This window comes from Salmo trutta, chromosome 28, assembly GCF_901001165.1.
Source record: "Salmo trutta chromosome 28, fSalTru1.1, whole genome shotgun sequence".
NCBI classification, from domain to species: Eukaryota; Metazoa; Chordata; class Actinopteri; order Salmoniformes; family Salmonidae; genus Salmo; species Salmo trutta.
The window spans coordinates 25,803,216-25,826,203 of NC_042984.1; the positions used below are offsets into that span (position 1 = coordinate 25,803,216).

At 42.4% G+C, this 22,988-nt stretch overlaps 2 protein-coding genes across 2 annotated transcripts; both read right to left on the reverse strand.

Moving 5' to 3' along the window:
* Nucleotides 1-145: 145 nt before the first annotated feature.
* On the reverse strand, nucleotides 146-14,981 carry LOC115165870 (zinc finger and BTB domain-containing protein 17). Its single transcript, XM_029719316.1, has 15 exons — nucleotides 14,815-14,981; nucleotides 13,478-13,683; nucleotides 7,272-7,451; nucleotides 6,749-7,075; nucleotides 6,573-6,662; nucleotides 6,162-6,409; nucleotides 5,007-5,149; nucleotides 4,469-4,769; nucleotides 3,611-3,698; nucleotides 3,209-3,325; nucleotides 2,664-2,784; nucleotides 2,448-2,578; nucleotides 1,384-1,641; nucleotides 1,097-1,186; nucleotides 146-1,008 (listed from the first exon to the last, which is right to left on the reverse strand). Exons 2-15 carry the CDS (start codon nucleotides 13,680-13,682, stop codon nucleotides 575-577), a joined length of 2,733 nt encoding a protein of 910 aa, XP_029575176.1. The 5' UTR covers nucleotide 13,683; nucleotides 14,815-14,981; the 3' UTR covers nucleotides 146-574.
* A 1,262-nt stretch (nucleotides 14,982-16,243) lies between these two features.
* On the reverse strand, nucleotides 16,244-18,678 carry LOC115165872 (heat shock protein beta-7). The gene is made up of 3 exons (XM_029719318.1): nucleotides 18,227-18,678; nucleotides 17,120-17,253; nucleotides 16,244-16,989 (listed from the first exon to the last, which is right to left on the reverse strand). The coding sequence occupies exons 1-3, from the start codon at nucleotides 18,378-18,380 to the stop codon at nucleotides 16,810-16,812; spliced, it is 468 nt and encodes a 155-aa protein (XP_029575178.1). The 5' UTR covers nucleotides 18,381-18,678; the 3' UTR covers nucleotides 16,244-16,809.
* Nucleotides 18,679-22,988: the final 4,310 nt, after the last annotated feature.

A 22,988-nucleotide genomic window follows, 5' to 3' on the forward strand; every position in this document is an offset into this window, starting at 1 on the left:
TGCATTCAATGGTCCCCAGTTTGAATGTTGTACAGCAGGGGGGGTGGGCAATAATATTCCCCGGGCTGCCACATTGAGAATTTCAGTGTGCATCGTGGGCCACATGCCTCATAAAAATAAAATAAAAACACACCAAATAACGAACTTATTTAACTCTAAATGCATATTTATTTTCAAGGTAACGGTAAAACACACGGATATGCCTATAGCAATACGTTTAGCTTTTTTTTTAATATATATATATAATTTAACTTTATACAATGTCCAAAAAACAAGCCAAACAGTTTCTTCCCAAACTTTGGACACAGATGTTCATGTCAATGATGCAGAGACTCGGGCGGCAGCCTAGCCTAGTGGTTAGAGCGTTGGACTAGTAACTGAAAGGTTGCAAGATCAAATCCCCGAACTGACAAGGTACAAATCTGTTGTTCTGCCCCTGAACAAGGCAGTTAACCCACTGTTCCTAGGCCGTCATTGAAAATAAGAATTTGTTCTAAACTGACTTGCCTAGTAAAATAAAGATAAAATAAACTCTAGTCCCAGAGACTGACAGGCAGCTTCGTATGAGGTATTGTCAGACCCCAGTAAGATCTTGACTGCTTTGCATTTTATTCTTCAGTGCCACATCACTGTATATTCCACACTCCATCTCTTCTCCTTGTCCTTCTGTCACAGCCTCATCTTCCCCCTCTGGCAGGGGGTCAACTTGGGCCACCACCTCTCCTCCCTCCTCCTGAGTCACCTCATCCCCCTTCGCCTCAGCCTCTCGGGTGTGGAAGACGAGCTCCCCTCCCTGGATGACCTGCTCGGAAATGGGTTGCCAGGTTGTGGTAACATCTTCCCCCACGGTGGTGGCAGCTGCAGTGTACTGATGGTAGAAGTCAGAGTCAGCTTGGAACATGACCAGGGCCTGGGCTGTGTGGATTCGCACATGTTGGGCCAGTGAGCTGGCGTCCAGGAACTTGTCACCGCAAGAGTCGCATGCATACAGGATCTGAGTGTCGGGGTCTGGGAGGGAGAGGAGATGGACAGTGAGGATGTATGAGGAAGTTATGAATAGTAAAAGCTATTCAAAGCTGTGTGTGGCCAGTCTCACCTGCTTCCTGCACCTTCTCCACAGCCTTCGCAATCTCAGCTTTCAGAGCCTCCGTCTCATCTGCTGACACTGATGCAGCCACAGGCACCACTGGAAACAGACAGAATCCCATATAAACACATGGCAGGAGAATTTTCTTTATTATTCCCTTTGTTCTGAGTCCATTTCCTTCTTACTCTTACACAGCCACCTTCCTTTCATCCTATTCCTTTTACAGTCACATCCATTGCATAGTCCCCTTCTCCCAGCCATCTGAACTACATTACCCAGCATGCGCTCCATCTGACCTGTCAGCTGGGACACAGTGCTGCCAGCTAGGGTGACGATGTCCTCGGTGGTGACGGTGACTATGTTGATCTCACTTTCGTCCATCTCCGAGGCCGACCCGCCATGGAACCCATCACCCCCATCGTCACTGTCACCCCCGGCAACCACCAGGCGCTTCATCCCAGCCTTACCCTGGTGGACAGTCTTGACGTGGGAGCGTAGATTGTCGACACGATTGAACCCGCGGCCGCACTTGTCACACAGGAAGGGCTTCTCTCCTAGGGGATGGTAAAAAAAAGAACAAGGCAACAGTAAACATGTCATCCCCCAAGAATGACACGGCATCCCCCTTAGGCCAAAATCACTGTAATTTTGTAAGTTTAGTCAAAATCGGGCCAGTGGTGTCTGATATTGCGTGACTTACGTATGTACAGATCCATAGTCCGTCCATTCCCCTCCCCCCTGATTTCATCATGGGGGACAATAAATATGATTAATGCTCTTTATTTTATTTTTTAATAGGGGGTGCTTATATTTGTGTTATTTGCATATCCCGCTCCCTCTGAGACCGGGTCATGGCCAGGGATCAGCTATTATTGACAGCAACCCTGGAGCAATTAGGGTTAAGTGATGACTCAGGGATTCGAACTAGCAACCTTTCGGTTACAGGCCCAACGCTCTAACCGCTAGGCTACCTGCCGCGGTTAGAGCGCGGGTAATTGTCAACTGTATCGAATTAGTGCCCAGGTTACACACTTGTGTTATTTGACCACGTTAGTCACAGGTGATATCTCAGACACCACCCATGGGGGAAACTACTTGAAGGGGGAATGTAGACTAATGCAGTTAATGTTATACCTTAGGGGAAGGAGGTTGGAGGCACACTAAAGCTGAAGGGGAAAGAATGTGCCCAGATACCCAACAGCTTTGTTTTCTTAACTGGATAAATATACACAAGATACCTATATTCCACAAAATGGTGAAATATTATAGACTACTTTTTTGACTATCCATTAATATCCACTTCTCCCAGCGAACCTTACTTTCTCACTCACAGTTAGTTGTAAATTCCATGTCTTCCTACCTGTGTGAATGATGATATGCTTGGAGAGGTCCCCGACGTTGACAAATGCCTTTTTGCAGTTGTGACACTTGTGTGGCCGGATGTTATCATGGTGACGGATATGATTGGCCAGCTGACTGGACTGGACAAACCTGGAGTTGGGGATAGGGCATCAAGACAAAAAGGGCTCTATGTTATATCAATAGGATTATAGTGTGTGTGTGTGTGTGTGTTTACCTTTTGCCACAGCGGTCGCAGACATAGGGCTTCTCTCCGGTGTGCTGGCGGACATGAGCAATGAGTGAACTGGCCTGGGTGAACCCCTTCCCACAGATCAGGCACAGACACGGCTTCTCCCCTACAGGACCCACACACAAGCATGCACACAGACACTACAATTACATGACAGTCTCCAACCTATCATGCAATGCACAGGCATTCCCTGTTCTTTTTGCACATGTTTAGGCTACACATGTTTGGCTACACGTGTTTGGCTACACGTGTTTGGGCTCCCTAGTGGCGCAACGGAATAAGGCACTGCATCTCAGTGCTAGAGGCGTCACTAAAGACCCTGGTTCGATTCCAGGCTGTATCACAACCGGCCGTGATTGGGAGTCCCATAGAGCGCCGCACAATTGGCCCAGCGTTGTCCGGATTAGGGGTTGGCCGTCATTGTAAATAAGAATTTTCTTAACTGACTTGCCTAGTTAAATAAAGGATAAATAAAAAATACAAAGAAAGAGGTCAATGTGAACATATTCCTTTAAATCCAGGACTGCTACCTGTGTGTATGCGCTCGTGTCTCTGCAGTGCCCCTGGGTCAGCGAAAGCTCTCTGGCAGTGCATACAGATATAGGGCTTCTCCCCACTGTGCACGCGCAGGTGTCTCTTCAAGTTCCCTGGGAATCAAAGACTACAGTTATATACCAATGCGAAGACCAGAGACTAGTTATATATCAACACATCGAGAGACCAGGGCCTGTGTTCATAAAGCGTGTAAGAGTACTGATCTAGGTTCAGGTCCCCTCCCTGTCCATGTAATCTTATTAGGACCCGTGTTGCCTTTTAGATCATAATGAATACGATTACATGGACAGTGAGTACCTGATCCTAGATCAGCACTCCTAATCTCTGAGATGCTTTATGAATACAGGCTCGGAAGTCCATGTCTGGTCTGGTTTTACCGGAAGTGGTGAACTGTTTGCCACACTCTTTGCACTTCAGAGGGCCGTCTGTGATGTGGATCTTCAGGTGAGCCTTTAGATTCCCAGTCTGTCCAGACAGAGGAATAGCCAGGTTAGATACAGTTCGCCATTTCAATGCAAGGATAGAGAGCGACTATAGGGCTACTTAAATCAAACACAGCAGTGTAAAGTAACTAAGTTTAATACTTGAAAGTACTACTTAAGTACTTTTTGGGGGTATTTATATTTTTGAAAATGTTGACTTTTTCTCCACTACATTCCTAAAGACAATATGCATTTTTTACTCCCATGCATTTTCCCTGACACCCAAAAGTACTTGTTACATTTTGACAGCAATATTGTCCAATTCACACACCTATCAATATAACGCATTGTCATCCCTACTGCCTCTGATCTGGTGGACTCACTAAACACAAATTCCGCGTTTGTAAATGATGTCTGAGTGTACCCCTGTCTGTCTGTAAATAAAAAATGTAATAACATTTTCGCTGTCTAGTTTGCTTAATATAAGGAATTTAATGTATTGCATTTACTTTTACTCAAGTATGTCAATTGAGTACTTTTTCCAGCACTGTACTTAAGTACATTTAAAACGGGATACTTTGACTTTAAAAAAAATACAAAAAATGCTCAGAGTATTTTACTGGGTGACTTTCACTTTTACTTGAGTCATTTTCTATTCAGGTATCTATTTTTACTCAAGTATGACAATTGAGTACTTTTTCCACCACTGCTCAAACACAATGCCACACTATCTCCAAACTATTTACATGCAGGTCAAATTCTCCCTACTATCCCCAATACTGGTCAATGTAGTGGTCAAGAAGTGGTCCTAACCTGGTTGAACCGCTTATCGCAGTGCGGACAGCTGTGGCCCTTGTCTGCGTCGTGGGTCTCCAGGTGGCGCATCTTAGCGGTGGGGTCGGAGAAGGCCCGGTCGCAGTAGTTGCAGTGATACGGCTTCTCGCCGCTGTGCACCAGAATGTGGCGCTTCAGGTTGCCAGATGTGGTGAAGAGCTTGCCACAGTCCTTGCAGCTGTATCTGGCCTTGCCTGTGTGCCTTTTCCGGTGCAGGTTGAGCAGGCTGATCTGCCGGTAGCTCTTCCCACACGAGGAGCAGCAGTAGGGTTTCAGGGGGCTACACAGAGAGAGAAAAACATAAGATATTTAAGTAAGATATAGCTACTTACTTTGGTGCTGAGGTTCGAGGGGATGTTGATGCTATGAAACTGTGTTTACTATGACTGTCTTGATTTTAATTCACTATCAATTTGATCGTTATTATCAATTAATAACTATTTTACAAGAGGACGTGTTGCTTTGTTTGAAATTGGGCCAAAGAGACACAAAGACCGGTGATGAGGTTGATACTAACCTGTGTGTTTTCTCGTGAGCCTTGCAGGCAGCCGGGTCTGAGAAGGCCTTGTGGCAGTCACGGCAGCTGAAAGGTTTCTCTCCTGTGTGAATGCGGATGTGTCTTTTGAAGTTACCCGTGTGGGTGAACTTCTTTCCACAGTCCTAGAAAATACATGGCAATTTAGTGAGTTAGATATGCTCAACCCCAAAGTACATGAATGTGAATGCAATATTCTCTAGTAGACAATTTTGAATGTATACTGAACAAAAACATAAAATGCAACATGCAACAATTTCAAAGATTTTACTGGGTCACAGTTCATATAAGGAAATATGTCAATTGAAATACATTAATTAAGCCCTAATCTATGCTTATGTTAGAGAAATGAACATTCCATTTTCTGGTAACAGCTCTGGTGGACATTCCTGCAGTCAACATGCCAATTCCACGCTCCCTCAAAACTTGAGACATCTGTGGCATTGTGTTGTGTGACAAAACTACACATTTTAGAGTGGCTGTTTATTGTCCACAGCACAAGGTGCACACAAGGTGTAATGATCATGCTGTTTAATCAGCTTCTTGATATGCCACACCTGTCAAGTGGATGGATTATCTTGGCAAAGGAGAAATGCTCACTAACAGGGATGTAAACAAATTTGAGCACAACATTTGAGAGAAATAAAGATTGTGTGCTTATGGAAAATGTCTGGGATCTTTTATTCCAGCACATGAAACATGGGACCAACACTTTCATGTTGCGTTTATATTTTTGTTCAGTGTATATTATTTTTTACTAGGTGTTTTCCAATGACTGACTATTCCCTCTAATCAGGGTTGATTGTAAAATGCTTGGTTCAAAAGAAGACATTGTACCCCCTGTCAAAGGCCATGCAACCGAAACAAGTCAGTTAAAAATAAATCTTGGTTCCATTTCAAAATTAATCTTAATTAATTATATGAAGAGTGCCTTGGTCCTCCTTTCTTTTTGAAGACAATTTTGTCTATATGATGGTTTATTTGAAAGGAAAATATACATACACAGTTCAAAACAATAAGTCCTCCTCTAATAGGGAATGGGTCATCCAAAAACATTCAATCGTTTAAATTTCTAATCGCAGTGTGCAAAGTAACCACACACTCAAACTAGCACACGCAAACACACACGGTACTCACCTCACACTTGTGCGTCACAGAGCCGTAGGACCGTGACTCGGTGCGGTCGGTGACGGCACCCGACTGTAGCTGCTTCCTCTCCTCTCCGCTCTCCGTCCCCTGGCCATCTTCTCCCTCATCCTCCTCCTCTTCTTCATCCTCCTCCTCACCACCTCCCTCTTCTTCATCCTCCTCCATCTCACTTTCTTCAACCTCTTTTTCTTCATTTACTATCTTTGATGCGCTGTTCCCCTCATCGGAGTCATTATCTATGAAAAGGAATTGTATAACCATCAGACCATATTTAGAAAATGGAGCCGTCCATCTTTCCTTCCTCGAAGTAGTCACTGATCCAACATGATTGGATAGGAGAAAGCATGGCAGATTAGTGATTGCTCCTCGGAAGGAAGGTCAGTCAAGCTGTTTGTTTACCCTGAGAGTGGTTGCGACGAGGAGCTCTCCTTGTCCTTCTTCTCCTGGTACTCATGTAAGATATACCGGCTGCAGACTTGAATGGAAACTCTGTAAGAACAAAATACATCTTTATCCGCACAGCAATATTAAACATACAGATCACCAATGAAAAGTATGAAGACTAATTCACTGACTGGGAGTGTAGTCCACATCCGAGTGGTCATCTTGAAACTCAAGCACATCTTTAGTAGGGCTCTCAACCTCCATCTCCTCTCTCTCTGCTGCGGCTTTTCTTGGTGCGGCGTAGTTGGAGGTTTTGGAGGGTCTTCCTCTTCCCGGGGTCTGTGGGGTGGGTTTGTCGGGGGTCTTACTGTTGATCTGTCCATCGTCTGGGGTGGTCTCGTTCGGGTCCTCCTGAATGCCCTTTGACCCTCCGTCATCTGCTGTTTTTAGCATCTCCTCATCATGTGACCTTGTGTCTGATGGCTCCTCTATGTTCTGCTCTTCTTCCTCAATCTTGTCTTTATGGTTTGGAAGAGATTAGGGGAGAGAGCAATATAAACCACAAAATGTACATTTCCAGAAGAAAATCAGTGTGCTTGCTTCAGCTGTGACGAATAACATTAGTGGGCTTGTTAAAGAAAGCATACTAATTATTGATGGATATTTCTGTGTACTAATAACCAATGTTTGTGTACTGATCTGTACTGTACTCACTGTCATTTAAGTCTTGTATTGACTGGGATGTTGTGGAGACTGCCAGAGACTGGTAAGCAGAGCAGGCATTGACTATCTCCTGCATCTGAAGGAACGTGGCCACTGCCACCACATCTTCCAAATTCTGAGAACTCAGACTCAGCTTGGCCGTGTACATGAACTCAAGGACTTGGCCCAGTCCTGCAGAATACACACAGGGATGGATCCATGAGTTCTGCTGTGACTGTGAGACAGATTTTATTTATTTAACTAGGCAAGTCAGTTAAGAACAAATTTACAATGACGACCTACACCGGCCACACCCGGACGATGCTGGGCCAATTGTGCGCCGCCCTATGGGACTCCTAATCACAGCCGGTTGTGATACAGCCTGGATTCGAACCAGGGTGTCTGTAGCGACGCCTCAAGCACTGAGATGCAGTGCCTTAGACCGCTGTGCCACTCGGGAGCTTAAGCATGATGTTCAACATGGTCTTGGATATTAAGGTAAAGCAAATAGAGTTCAGATGAATTTGATATCACTTTGCTTCATCTAATAGCAGAACCAAATGACCTGGAGTGCAGTTAGATTACATTAAAAGTACATGGTGCAAATTATCAATGCAGTTTAAGATCCTGCACAGATTATAACAGCAATTGTGAAGATCTCCACAGATCTGCGATGACCTATGCATGCTATCTTGAACACTATAAATCAAATCAAACTTTAAATGCACTTTAAATAAAGTTTGATTTAATTTAGCCCTATTTTTTTACTTTGATTTTTGGTTGAGATGGAGACATGAAATCCAACATATAAATTATTATTTTGTAGATAAACTGGAACTAAGCAAGACCAGGTTACTTTCTAAATGTAATCTGTTACAGTTACTAGTTACCTGTCCAAAACTGTAATCAGTAATGTAACTTTTGGATTACCCAACCTCTAATGTAATCTGATTACATTCAGTTACTTTTAGATTACTTTCCCCTTAAGAGGCATTAGGAGAAGACAAGAATGAATGTTACCAATTGAACGACATCTATTGCAGGATAAATCAATGTTAAAGTTTACATAGCTGGTCATATATGGATGTACATTTTTACTTTATGGGTTGGTTATGGAGGCTTCTTCTAAGCCAACGCATTCTACTACATATAATAATACCAGTATATTATATCTTTACATTAAAAACCAAAGTCTATCAGAATTCCAGTCATTCCAATAAATGTTATACCCTTTGATCTTCAAGAATAGGACTTGGAAATATGGAAGTATAAATTAGCCATATTGTTTCACCTGAGCATGACCCAAAACTAAGGACGTATTAGCCAGCCCTACTCTGTTGTTTATGATTTTGTTGTCATGGAGGACTGATTGGGCTCATTGATTCGAGTTCAAAATAAAATGCTGCGCTCATGGAATGGCATGCTTTTAGCACTACTGAAAAGTGCTAATTACATGTGAAAAATGAATGCCATATGCTGCATTTGCTATAGGTCTATTGTTTACCTTTTAGTTGGTGACACTTTGATATCTTGATAATATGCAGCTGTTTAAAGGGCAAATCCATAGATGAAACAATAAAACAGTTGCCCCGCCTCTGTTTTGGTAAAAAGCTGAGGGATGGGCCTGGAGAAATTTAATCACTCTCAGATTAATAGACAGTGCTATGGATGCAAGGACTGACCATCCATGATATCAAAATGATTGTTTTAACCATGTTATGAGGCTATACAGTGTTTGTTTACATTTACAATGTTTATAAACATTGGCGAAAAACAAGCTTATATTTTGGGGTATCATGGAGTGTGACAGTTGAACTAAGCTCATGAGGCATTTAGAATTTATATTCTTCAAGAATATATATATATATATATATATATACATATATATATATAATTTATAAGTTCAAAAATAAATGTATCAACTACAGATTGTCCCTTTAATCTATAAAAAGTGTGCGAGTTTGAACATGTGTCCATTAGGGCAATGGATTCAAATGTTTTATCAGCATGAATTAGATTGAGTAATAAAAGCCCCACTTTTATTCCATAGGCTGGGATCCGCACTGTGCAGCTGTTGCAAGAGCACATTTTTCACTGGCTGTCCCCTGATTTCAAAAACAATGATTTATAGGCAGCTTAAACTTCTTGAATTTCAACCATTATTGAGTTCAAATTAGGGTTGCAAAGGCTCGGAAAACTTTCCAGAAAATTTCTGAACGGGAATGTGGGGAATTTTGCTTAAATTCATCAAAAAAAGTTAGCTTATAACAGTGAACCGTTTTTGTGGGATACACATAAGCCAATTGAAGGTCTTGTGGCATATTTTGGATAAACTATCCCCAATTCGATGGAATTGCATGCACAGTGCATTCTTCATCACATGTGCAGTGCACTCTTCCATCACATGTACAGCTGATTCTCAAGATCTTACACACTAATGAGATGCTATTGAGCCCACACTACTACACTGTCTGAGCCAAAGACTACATGCTTTCTGGTAAGTTTTGATTACAATACTGGGTGGGGTGAATATATTTTATGACATACATTATTTTTTGTTAACTAGTAAATAGTAGCCTACAGCAAAGTGTGTTTAAATCATTTCTAACTTGTTAACAATTTCTGCAAGTTAGTTTTTGCTACCATGTGGGTTTTAGCTTGCATGAGCCTGCTAACTGAGGAGTGTTAATTCAGCTGTTTCCATACATGTTTCATTTGAAAACATTCATCCTACAAAGGAGTTGTTTAATCTAACTGCTTAACTATCTATCTGTACATGGAATTGTATTTGGGGGGTTTTTTACAATTTTTTCCCTAATCTTTACAGGAAAATGCCATGGGCACTATCTGATGTGTGGAAACATTTCACTGCAGCTAATGTAGAAGGAAAGGCTGTGTGCATTTGCAAATAGTGTGCCAAATCATATGTGAAGAATGCAACAAAGATGCAGAATCATCTGGCCAAGTGCATAAAGTTCCCTTAGCGCTCACAATAAGCAACCTCTGACAAAAGTCCCTCTACTTCTATTCGAGGTGAAAATGATGAATCAGACACCTTATCGATAGCAACAGCTCATGGTTCTCCTGGAATCAGAAGTTTTTTTGACTCAATGGAGGAACGTAGTCAGAGAAATGCTGATGAATGTCTTGCTCGAGCTGTATATGCAACTGGCTCATCTCTGATGCTCACAGGCAATGTGTATTGGAAGATATTTCTGAATGTTCTTTGCCCAGCATACACCCCTCCAACCAGACATGCTTTATCTACTCATTTGCTGGACGCAGAGTTCAAAAGAGTGCAAGTGAAGGTCAAGCAAATCATAGAGAAAGCAGACTGTATTGCAATCATCTCTGATGGGTGGTTGAATGTTCGTGGGCAAGGAATAATTAACTACATCATCTCCACCCCTCAACCAGTATTCTACAAGAGCACAGACACAAGGGACAACAGACACACCGGTCTCTACATTGCAGATGAGCTGAAGGCAGTCATCAATGACCTTGGACCACAGCAGGTATTTGCACTGGTGACAGACAATGCTGCGAACATGAAGGCTGCTTGGTCTAAAGTGGAGGAGTCCTACCCTCACATCACACCCATTGGCTGTGCTGCTCATGCATTGAATCTGCTCCTTAAGGACATCATGGCAGTGAAAATAATGGATACACTCTACAAGAGAGCCAAGGAAATGGTCAGGTATGTGAAGGGTCATCAAGTTATAGCAGCAATCTACCTCACCAAGCAAAGTGAGAAGAATAAGAGCACCACATTGACGCTGCCCAGAAACACCCGTTGGGGTGATGTTGGCATCATATTTGACAGTCTCCTGGAGGGGAAGGAGTGTCTCCAAGAAATGGCCATATCACAGTCTGCCAATATGGACAGCCCCATCAAGAGGATCCTCCTGGATGATGTATTTTGGGAGAGAGTGGTAAGCAGCCTGAAACTCCTGAAACCTATAGCAGTTGCCATTGCACGGATTGAGAGAGACAATGCCATCCTGTCTAATGTTCAGACTCTGCTTGCAGATGTAAGAGAAGAAATCCGTACTGCCCTGCCCATTTCACTGAGGAAACTGCAGTTCTGAAATACATCAAAAAGTGTGAAGGCTTCTGCCTGAAGCCCATACACGCCGCAGCGTGCATGTTGGACCCCAAGTATGCTGGCAAGAGCATCTTGTCTGGTGCAGAGATCAACAAGGCCTATGGTATCATCACTACCATGTCTCGCCACCTTGGCCTGGATGAGGGCAAGGTTCTTGGCAGTCTTGCGAAGTACACTTCCAAGCAAGTGCTTTGGGATGGAGATGCAATTATGGCAGTCGTGCCAACATATCTCATCAGCCACCTGGTGGAAGGGACTTTGTGGATCTGAGGCTCTTTCCCCTGTTGCCTCCATCATCCTCCAAATCCCACCAACATCAGTCGCCTCAGAGCGCAACTGGTCCTTGTTTGGGAACACACACCAAAGCACGCAACAGGCTGACCAATAGAAGGGCTGGTGGCCATCCGGGAAAATTTGAGGCTTTTTGAGCCTGAAAATGAGCCATCCTCAACAAGGTTGGAAAGTGACAGTGAAGATGAGGTCTCAGAGTCTGATGTTCAAGAGGTGGACATTGAGAAGGTCCAGGGAGAAGACATGGAAGCCTGAGAGGAAGACAACCAATGCTTTAGTTTCTAGACTATCATTTTACAGATGTATGTTGAAAATGTTTTTGGGATATACGATGGATCATTGGGGATCATTCAATATTCCATTTCTTTTGTTGTTCAGTGAAATCATCCCATGTGAAGAGTCAACTAATTTAATTAAATTCGTAACTAATTATTTTTATTTTTTTTCTATTGGAAGGATTTAATCATTTGCAATTATGTCTACTTATGATAAGGTAAAAGGTTTATGTTTCTGTCTCCATATGATATGGTAAATATATCCAATGTAAAAAACATTTACATTAAAATTAAATTAGCATATATTTCCGTTAATTCCCATATATTCCCACGGAAAGTTTCCACCTCTGAATATTACCCAAAATGTGCAACCCTAGTTTAAATACACATTTAGATTTGTGAACAGCCATCCACACAACAACCACAATCCGTAAGGCGCAAGTACCTAAATGAGAGAGCAGCAGTGTAATTCACATCAATGCGCTATGTTGATATCAATAATAAGTGATATCTGTATCGCCGTAGACTACACTGCTGTCATCCTTACCTCCAAGCGTTTATTCAAGTTGGATAATATTTGGATGCTGATAGCAGTCGTACAATTGGAAGACATTGCTTGGACTGTAGCCTACAAAAGCCTATTCCTGCTCTATTCCCGCGATCCATCAAACCCATTTGGTGTGTCATCATAGTGGTCTCTGACTTGTGGTCAGACTCGCTCAGGTGTAACTAACGTACATTTGCGCCTTTTTTTCTATGCTGATTTAAACGTCATTGAGAAAACACAGAAGTGACAAAGATTTTTTTCTCGCAAACATACTTTCTGCATTTAAAAGTAATCCTCAAAGTAATCATCTAGTTTTTCAAAAGTATCTGTAATCGGATTACAATATTTTAGCTGGTAACGTAAAGGATTCCAGTTACCGTTTTTTTGTAATCCCTTATATGCGAGGGATTCAATTAAAATGTAACATGTTTTAAATTAAACTGTAGTTTGTTTGTATCCTGTTTAGTGAATGATTACTGTGAGTATTAATGGAGTTTAGGCCATGAAACTGTGTATATGCTAATTTTGAAATGTTGTTGACCTAATCAGATAAGAGGAAATTGCCTAGGATCAGAGACCAGGGTCAGGCCCAGAACAGAAGATGGACAGGGTGTGATTCTGAGGGTGTGATCTGGCTACACAAAGAGAGGACCATGGACATTCCACAGGGGAACTAGATTGAATCCCTGAGCTGACAAGGTATAAATCTGTCATTCTGCCCCTGAACAAGGCAGCTAACCCACTGCTCCTAGGCTGTCCTGTAAATAAGAATATGCTCTTATCTGACTTGCCTAGTTAAATAAAAAAATATAATGTTGATAATATGACATCGTTTTAAAAGTACAAATATAAAATTTGATACAAGATTTGTCTGTGTTGAAATTAAGTCACCATGATGACATAATCCTGTGGTTGAAATTTCAACCTCAAATGTTTACGATGATGACAAATTAAGTTGAAACAACATTGATTCAACTAGTTTGTACCCAGTCGGATATACCTGCTGCATTGCTGATGTCCAGGTGCACCACATCCTTCTGGTCCTGGAAGAGGGTGTGGAAGTAGGAGCTGCAGGCAGCGAGCACGGCCTTGTGGGCCTTGAAGTCCAGCCCGTCCACCACGAAGGTGCAGTCACACAGCAGGCCCAGCTGGCGCTGGTGGTTGAGCTGTTCCAAAACCTTGCCACTGTGCCAGGGAAAGTCCATCCTGGTAAGAGTGGGCAGTGGTGGAAAAAGTACCCAATTGTCATACTTGAGTAAAAGTAAAGATGCCTTAATCGAAAATGACTCAAGTAAAAGTGAAAGTCACCCAGTAAAATACTTCTTGAGTAAAAGTATTTGGTTTTATATATGCTATCAAATATAGTATCAGAAGTTAATAATGTCACATTTGTTATATAAAGCAAACCAGACAGCATCATTTTCTTGCTTTTTTTGCATATACGGATAGACAGGGGCATGCTCCAACCTTCAGACATCATCAACAAACAAAGCATGTGTTTAGTGAGTCCACCAGATCAGAGGCAGTAGGGATGACCATGGATGCTAAGCATTCAAAAAGTAACAAGTACTTTTGGCTGACAGAGAAAATGTATGGAGTAAAAAGTACATATTTTTGTTTAGGAATGTATTGAAGTAAAAGTGGTCAAAAATATGAATAGTAAAGTACAGATACCCCAAAAAGCGACTTAAGTAGTATCTTCAAGTATTTTTACTGAAGTACTTTACACCACTGAGTAAATATGGGTTGTGTTGGATTTAGTCAATCAGATGAGGTAACACATTACCACTGTCAAACTTATCTAAATGTTTGGAAATGTAAAAAGCCATGACTGGAGGGGATTCTCACTTAAAATGTGACTAATATGATGATACAGTATAATCACCGACAGCTAGTTGTATTCCTGGGGGATTTATGACATGCAATTTAATCATTTAAAATGGCCTGACAACCAAATCATCGGGGGATCACAAGATATGGGGTTGTTTTATAGATAAAGATTTAGAAATATTCAATTTATAGCAATGCAAAATTCAATTTATCAAAAGAGTTGGCCAATACCACCTATATGGCCTCCCGATTATTAATATCAGAGTCCTAGTTTAATAATCGACGAGACATTATGTTTGTCGTTTTCAAGGAACATCTTGCATTTTTGTTGGGTTGACGATGCAGCGGATTGATTACGAATCCTATATCCTTCTACATTCGCTATCCGGGATTAATTGAGCCTGGCTAGACATACATGTTTTGGGGCCTTTCGTTCTGCCCGTCCTTAGATCCTCTTTGTGTGCTTTAAGCATACGCCATCTTTCAAAAGAAGTACATTCAAAATACCTCTTGATGATCGCTGAATTCCCCGCTCCAAACGCTTGTTATGGTGTTGTTTTGTACTATTTAAACACAATCCGTTGAAATCCTTCAATCGAGTTTTTCGGTGATCGATCTAGCCCCACAGACTCGATTCACCACCATCTTCCACTCTCTGATCGATTGATAGTGGCCGGGTGGATAGATTACATATTGCGCACGCGCAGTTTTATTCCTGCGTATGGAGTGGTGTTAAAAATGACCACGCGATGGCGCGCTATGCCTGATCGTACTCAGGATGCTTCTCCGATGTGGTTCAAATCAAATTTTATTTGTCACATGCACCGAATACAACAGGTGTAGACCTTAAAGTGAAATGTTTACTTACAAGCCCTTAACCAACAATGCAGTTTTAAGAAAATCCCCAAAAAAGTCAGAGATAAGAATAACAAATAATTAAAGAGCAGCAGTGAATAACAATAGTGGGGATATATACAGGGGGTACCGGTACAGAGTCAATGTGCCAATGTGCAGGGGGCACTGGTGTCAAGGTAATTGAGGTAATTATGTACATGTAGGTAGAGTTATTAAAGTGGCTATGCATAGATAATAACAGAGAGTAGCAGCAGCGTGGGGGGGGGGGGGGGCAATGCAAATAGTCTGGGTAGCCATTTGATTAGCTGTTCAGGAGTCTTATGGCTTGGGGGTAGAAGCTGTTTAGAAGCCTCTTGGACCTAGACTTGGCGCTCCGGTACTGCTTGCCGTGCAGTAGCAGAGAGAACAGTCTATGACTAGGGTGGCCGGATTTTTAGGGCCTTCCTCTGACACCCCCTGGTATAGAGGTCCTGGATGGCAGGAAGCTTGGTCCCAGTGATGTACTGGGCCGTACGCACTACCCTCTGTAGTGCCTTGCGGTCGGAGGCTGAGCAGTTGCCGTACCAGGCAGTGATGCAACCCGTCAGGATGCTGTCGATGGTGCAGCTGTAGAACCTTTTGAGGATCTGAGGACCATGCCAAATCTTTTCAGTCTCTTGAGGGGCAATAGGTTTTGTCGTGCCCTCTTCACGACTGTCTTGGTGTGCTTGGACCATGATAGTTTGTTGGTGATGTGGACACCAAGGAACTTGAAGCTCTCAGCCTGCTCCACTACAGCCCCGTTGATGAGATTGGGGGCGAGGTCTCTGACCTCCTCCCTATAGGCTGTCTCATTCTCAACACAGTGATAAACTTCTCTTACTACTCTCACAACTACTTTGTGTTGCCCTAAACTTTTATAGTATGTGCTTCTAATGGTCATAATGACACGCTAAAATAATGGACAGCTCTGGTGTAAATGTTTGAAAGGGGTAAGTGAGAAATGTAGCGAAGGGCATTTCTTTGCACTTTTTAATTTGTTTTTTTCTATCTGTCACTGGTCTAGATCTTCTGAGCCATGAATAGACACCATACACCATACATTGATGTACACAACAGTTTATATTCTCAAAATAGGAAATCATTTATCAATCAACTACTCACAAAACTATTACAATGTACAATACTGGTATGGTAGCAGTACTGTAGAGTTCAGTAGAAGAAGCAATACTTTATTGATGGATGGGATAGGGTGTGCACACACATGGAGGTGATGTGTGATTACGGTAGCAAAATTCCTGGAATTTTCCATTAATTCCCTGGTTTTCCCGAAATCAACGGTTGGACGATTCCCAGAACAGGAGGGAGTGAGCAGGAAATCCGGAATCGTCCAACCAGGTTTTCTGGAAAACCAGAGAGTTTATTGAAAGTTCCAGGAATTTTTCAACCCTATGTGTGATAACTGTGGGAAAACATAAGAACAAAGTAGGCTAACTATTGTCAATTCAAGGCAGCTATATGGGAGGAGGTGGTATGGCAGAAGAGGAAGACATACGTTAAAAAAAATCCAGAACGGACAGGTATAATAGTAAAGACAGTATATACTGTAGCATTACAAATTGCAGGCAGCGAGGGAGCAGAGGTCATGAGAGAGTGCAGTCTGTCTTCTTAGATCTTGATCTCAGTGCGGAAGGTCTGTGTGAGCTCATGCTTGGATGGGTGTCTGCGGGCCTTAACTGTAAGCGTTCCCTCTGCGCCCAATGATGATGTCACAGAGGTGGGGTCCACATCCTCAGGCAGCTGGCACTTGTGGGTAAAAGTGTTCATCACTGTACCGTCCGCCGCCAACTGTTGAAGAGATGATAAAGATTAGAAAAGGACCAAGATATTTTTTAATCTCAAATATTTCTCAGACATTTTAGATAGAGTTCTCAAAAGTATAGAGAATTCAGTTGTCACTAAAAAGGGTTTTGCCCACCTTTTCTGCATGGACTTCGATCTGGTTGTTGGAGGTGGTGACGATGACGTCCTCTGGAGAGAAGTCTTGGACGTCCACTGTGAACTGGTAGCTGTCTCCCGTTGGTTTGATCTTCCCTGCTGTCCACGTCCGACCTGGAAACACAAGCAAGATATTTGGAAGTTTAAGCAGGTGCTTACTGAAAGCTAGCCTTTCTTTACCTATACACTATTTGTCTTTCTATAGATGGGGAGTGCAGCCCAATCAGTCTTATCCTTACTTAATAACTAAGATGATAACTCTTACTTAACCTTAGATGCACCTTAAATACATGTATATGCATAATACATTCATACACATTCCAAAGGTGTGTCTAGTCTATGAACCCTGCTGGGCCTGTTTACTCTCTGTGTTGATTAGAAAAAAGCAATGTTGGAAGCGTGTCCCCAAATTGGAAATGACCATTCCACTGTGTGAGATGCCTTGGTGATTCTTACTTAACATACAGGTATATGTCTGTTTGGCTACATGACGCCCAGTGTCGCAGTGTGTGTATGCTGGTTGCTATGCAACAGTCTAGCCCGCCACCTCCCGGGCATCATCCCAGCCATTCTCTTTGTGTGAGATCACAGCGTTGGCTGTGTCCAATACCCCCGACGGGTGGACGCCCCCCTAGCCCCTCCCATCCTACCCTGTCCTGCCTCCATCACCAGCAACCTCCTCCTTTTCACGGAGACATGGGCATACTAGTCACAGCACCGAAATACCCTGCTCTGCCCTACTGCTACTACCCAACAACCAAACCTCCCTCCCCTTTGCCCTGTGTTGTCCTGTTGCGAAGCCGCCGGATCAAGCACAAGCTCAGAGGCTTATAGAGTTCAGCAGGCAATCTACACACGAATACACGTGTGTGGCAAAGACACAGAGACACACACACACACACCTCTGTCTTTTAGAATGATTGGTTTTAATGTACATGTATGTTCAAACCAACATACATGAACATCTCATACAGTATGAATCCACAGACAAATTCACTCAGAAATAGTATTTGATACTGTATGTATGGAATAAGTAGATTATAATAATGCTGGTCCACAATTGGGAATTCATGTCAAATCAACGCACTGGGAAATCCCAAGACATCCGTTTCAGGATGCATGAAAGAGCCAAAGTCTTCTGCAAAGAGCCCCCTGCTCTTCTCCATGTATGGGTTGTTGGATGAAGAGGTCTGCTGGAAACTGCGCTCTGATCGGTATGCAGAGGAGTTGGTCACACTCATTGATGGCTAAGTCTGCCGGAGAGGTAAGAAAAATATCCAATTTTAAAGGGAGAGAGAACAAAACGGAGGAGATCCTTTTAGTGGTGCAGTCCTGGCCCAGTCCACTCAGTTTACATCAGAAGGAAAGTGAAGGATGGGCAGATCCAGTTGCACAATATTCCCTCCTGTCAGGTGGTTTGTAAGATGCTATGTTTTCTTTCCCACTGTTAGAAGATGTGTGTGTGTCTGCGTCCGTCTTTTGGATAAGTGTGTCAGTTAAGTGTGTCCACGAGCATATCCAGTCAGTCACATGCATAGGACCTTATATATGTGGAGACAACATGTTTTTTTTCTTCCTGTGTGTGTGTGAGAGAGAGAGATAAAGAGAGAGAGGGGGGTGTGTGGTCGGAAAAGTTTGGGGTTAAGAGAGGGAGAGCCGGGGAGAGGAAGGCAAGAGGAGGGGTTCAGTCAACAGTTGGCATTCCAGACACTCGATACCTGAAATAGCTATACTCCTCTACTTATTTCCTATCTGTTTTTTTATCTCTGTAAGCATCAGTTTCCCTTTTTTGTCATGACATTTGATCATCTTGTGGATCAGTGGTTACTTAACATATATTCTTTAATTTCTTAGGGAACATAGCCATAAAACATCTGTTGCCTGGTGTTTACTTACATATTACATGCTAAAAATTGTTACATTTGGTATTAGGATACTTATTTAAACTAATTACAAAACTGGAGGTAACTCATTTTAACCGATTACTGCTTAGAGGCTCATATCTAAATTATGTAACTAGTAACTTAGTATGTAGGCTACACTTTTCATCTACCCATTTCAATATCATATCTTACAATAATGACTTGCTGTTGTCACATTGGATCAATAATCAACAAGGACAATGGGGAACAGAGGGCACATATATACACATACTAATCAGGGGGAATGGGAACCAGGTGTGCGTAATGAGACAAGACAGTCCGGGGTTGATGGTAAGGATCCAGTTCAGCGATGCCTAGAAGGCCAGTGACATAGACCTCCGGAGCTGGTGAATGGAATGAGCAGCAGTACCGGGGGAATCCGTGACAGCTGTTGTTGTTTTCTTTACTTCCGATATGCTGAGAAGAGGGAAGGTGGAAAGAATGCGTCTGAAAACAAAGCCGTCGGTGGAGGGCTGACCTTTGCACTGGAGATTAGTTGACATTGGTTGGGAGTAGCTATTAATATCTAAATGGGATACAGGACATCAATGGAGAATGTTCTTGATTTGAGTCTCTTTGAGCCGCTCTTCAATGTTAAGGATGCTTTGCCTGATAAATCACATTGTCCTCTGACAGTGTTGCAAACAGTCTGCAATTAATTAACCAATTGACTTGCTGTTCTCAGCTTCAAGGCTCCTTAATTCACAAGGAGAATCCAAAAATAAATGATGAATCAAGAGCAATAAAAGTGAAGGTCTGTATGGCCTCTTGCTCTGTCCTTTAAGGTCACGTAAAAGTGATTCCAATTATCCGATTTACGGCTCACAGTCACACATCATATTCCATCCTATCTGTGTAAATCCTAAAGTCCACTGATAATTGTCTAAATCCGGCCCAAGAATTCACCACCTCCCCACAGAGAGTGACCTTGGCACCAGTCAAGAGCCATGTCTGAGTGGGCTTCTATTCTAGAGAGATGAGAGAGAGGGAGATAAGGAAAGGAGAGAGAGAGAGAGAGAGATGATGCAGTGAAAGAGAGTTAGAGAGAGGGGGAGAGAGAAAGATATGAGAGAGAGAGACAGGGATGGGGAGAGAGAGAGCAACAGAGAGGGAAAGGGAAGTGGGGGGCAACAGAGAAAGATTGGTGCTAGAAAGGGAGAAAGATACAATGAGGGGGAGATTTAGGAGGAGAAACTAACAGAGAGCAGGTTGCCAGAAAAAGAGGGATTGAGAAAAGAGTGCGAGAGAGAGAGAGAGAGACTGGTAGGGAAAGAGAGATTGTCATTGTTCCCAGCATGTGCTGTTCTAAGGCATAGAGAGAGAGAGAGAGAGAGAGAGACTGGTAGGGAAAGAGAGATTGTCATTGTTCCCAGCATGTGCTGTTCTAAGGCATAGAGAGAGAGAGAGAGAGAGAGAGAGAACACATTAAATGTGAACCTGATACACACAGCCCAGTAATCCCAATGTCTCATCAGTGACATTGACTCACCTCTGGAGAGGTCATTGACACCATAAGCTATGACCAGCACAAGGTTGTGTGTTTTAGATAGTAGGCAGTGTGCACAGCAAACACACACAGAGAGAGACAGACTCGTGTGCACATTTATATACTGTACCAGTCAAAAGTTTGGACACACCTACTCATTCAAGGGTTTTTCTTTATTTTTACTATTTTCAACATTGTAGAATAATTGTGAAAACATCAAAACTATGAAATAACACATATGGAATCATGTTGTAACCAAAAGATAGTGTTGAACAAATCAAAATATATTTTCTATTTGAGATTCTTCAAAGTAGTCACCCTTTCCCTTGATGACAGCTTTGCACACTCTTGGCATTCTCTCAACCAGCTTCACGAGGTAGTCACCTGGAATGCATTTCAATTAACAGGTGTACTTTGTTAAAAGTTGATTTGTGGAATTTCTTTCCTTCTTATTGCATTTGAGCCAGTCAGTTGTGTTGTGACAAGGTAGGGTTGGTATACAGAAGATATCCCTATTTGATAAAAGACCAAGTCCATATTATGGCAAAAACAACTCAAATAAGCAAAGAGAAACGACAGTCCATCGTTACTTTAAAACATGAAGGTCAGTCAATGAGGAAAATTTCAAGAACTGAACGTTTCTTCAAGTGCAGTCGCAAAAACCATTAAGCGCTATGATGAAACTGGCTCTCATGAGGATCGCCACAGGAAAGGAAGACCCAGAGTTACCTCTGCTGCAGAGGATGATTTAATTAGAGTTAACTGCACCTCAGATTGCAGCCCAAATAAATGCTTCACAGAGTTCAAGTAACAGACACATCTCAACATCAACTGTTCAGAGGAGACCATTTTTACTATTTTCAACATTGTAGAATAATAGTGAAGACATCAAAACAATGAAATAACACATATGGAATCATGTAGTAACCAAAAAAGTGTTAAACAAATCAAAATATATTTTATATTTGAGATTCTTCAAATAGCCACCCTTTGCCTTGATGACAGCTTTGCACACTCTTGGCATTCTCTCAACCAGCTTCACCTGGAATGCTTTTCCAACAGTCTTGAAGGAGTTCCCACATATGCTCTGTACTCCAGCATTTTGGATTTGAGATAAAATGTTTCCTATGAGGCTATAGTTTAGAATGTCACCTTTTGATATATATATTGCATCTCTGTTTTACCATTTAGAACAGAAAGCCCTTTATGTATCTAGTCCCCCCCATGTGAAGAAGTCATATATGTAAGGGCTGTCAAATGGAGTAGACCAAGGCGCAGCGTGTTTAGTGCTCATCTTGAAGTTTAATGAAGAAGTAGAACACTTTACAAAAGAAACAAAATGACAGCCAACAGTTACGCCAGGATTCCAAACTACTAAACGGAAAACAACCACCCACAAAACCCAAAGGAAAACAGGCTGCCTAAGTATGGCTCCCAATCAGAGACAACGATCTACAGCTGTCCCTGATTGAGAATCATACCCGGCCAAAACAAAGAAATACAAAACATAGAAAAAAGGACATAGAATGCCCACCCTAGAAAAATAATTGTAGACCTCCACAAGTCTGGTTCATCCTTGGATGCAATTTCCAAATGCCTGAAGGTACCACGTTCACCTGTACAAACAATAGTACGCAAGTATAAACACCAGGGGACCGGACCACGCAGCCATCATACCGCTCAGGAAGGAGATGCATTCTGTCTCCTAGAGATGAACGTACTTTAGTGCAAAAAGTGCAAATCAATCCCAGAACAACAGCAAAGGACCTTGTGAAGATGCTGGAGGAAACAGGTACAAAAGTATCTATATCCACAGTAAAACGAGTCCTATATCGACAAAACCTGATAGGCCGCTCAGCAAGGAAGAAGCCACTGCTCCAAAACCGCCAGACTACGGTTTGCAACTGCACATGGGGACAAAGATCGTACATTTTGGAGAAATGTCCTCTGGTCTGATGAAACACAAATGGAACTGTTTGGCCGTAACGACCATCATTATGTTTGGAGGAAAAGGGGGAGGGCTTTCAAGCCGAAGAGCACCATCCCAACTGTGAAGCACATGGGTGACTGCATCATGTTGTGGGGGTGCTTGCTGTAGGAGGGACTGGTGCACTTCACAACATAGATGGCATCATGAGGGAGGAACATTTTGTGGATATATCGAAGCAACATCTCAAGACATCAGTCAGGAAGTTAAAGCTTGGTCGCAAATGGGTCTTCCAAATGGACAAAGCCTGATCTCAATCCTATAGAATTTGTGGGCAGAACTGGAAAAGCGTGTGCGAGCAAGGAGGCCTAAAAATCCAACTCAGTTACACCAGCTCTGTCATGAGGAATGGGCCAAAATTCACCCAACTTATTGTGGGAAGCTTGTGGAAGGCTACCCAAAACATTTGACCCAAGTTAAACAATTTAAAGGCAATGCTACCAAATACTAATTG

Coding starts and splice junctions, on each gene's coding strand:
- LOC115165872 (XM_029719318.1), bottom strand. CDS start 18,380: ATGAGTGTGACCAACTCCTCTGCATACCGATCAGAGCGCAGTTTCCAG. Junction 17,254..18,226: donor GGATGTCTTGGGATTTCCCA/GTGCGTTGATTT, acceptor TTGTGTTTCCAG/GTCGGACGTGGACAGCAGGG. Junction 16,990..17,119: donor TCGAAGTCCATGCAGAAAAG/GTGGGCAAAACC, acceptor TCTCTTCAACAG/TTGGCGGCGGACGGTACAGT.
- LOC115165870 (XM_029719316.1), bottom strand. CDS start 13,682: ATGGACTTTCCCTGGCACAGTGGCAAGGTTTTGGAACAGCTCAACCAC. Junction 3,699..4,468: donor GCGATAAGCGGTTCAACCAG/GTTAGGACCACT, acceptor CTGTCTGGACAG/ACTGGGAATCTAAAGGCTCA. Junction 1,009..1,096: donor GGAGAAGGTGCAGGAAGCAG/GTGAGACTGGCC, acceptor TCTCCCTCCCAG/ACCCCGACACTCAGATCCTG.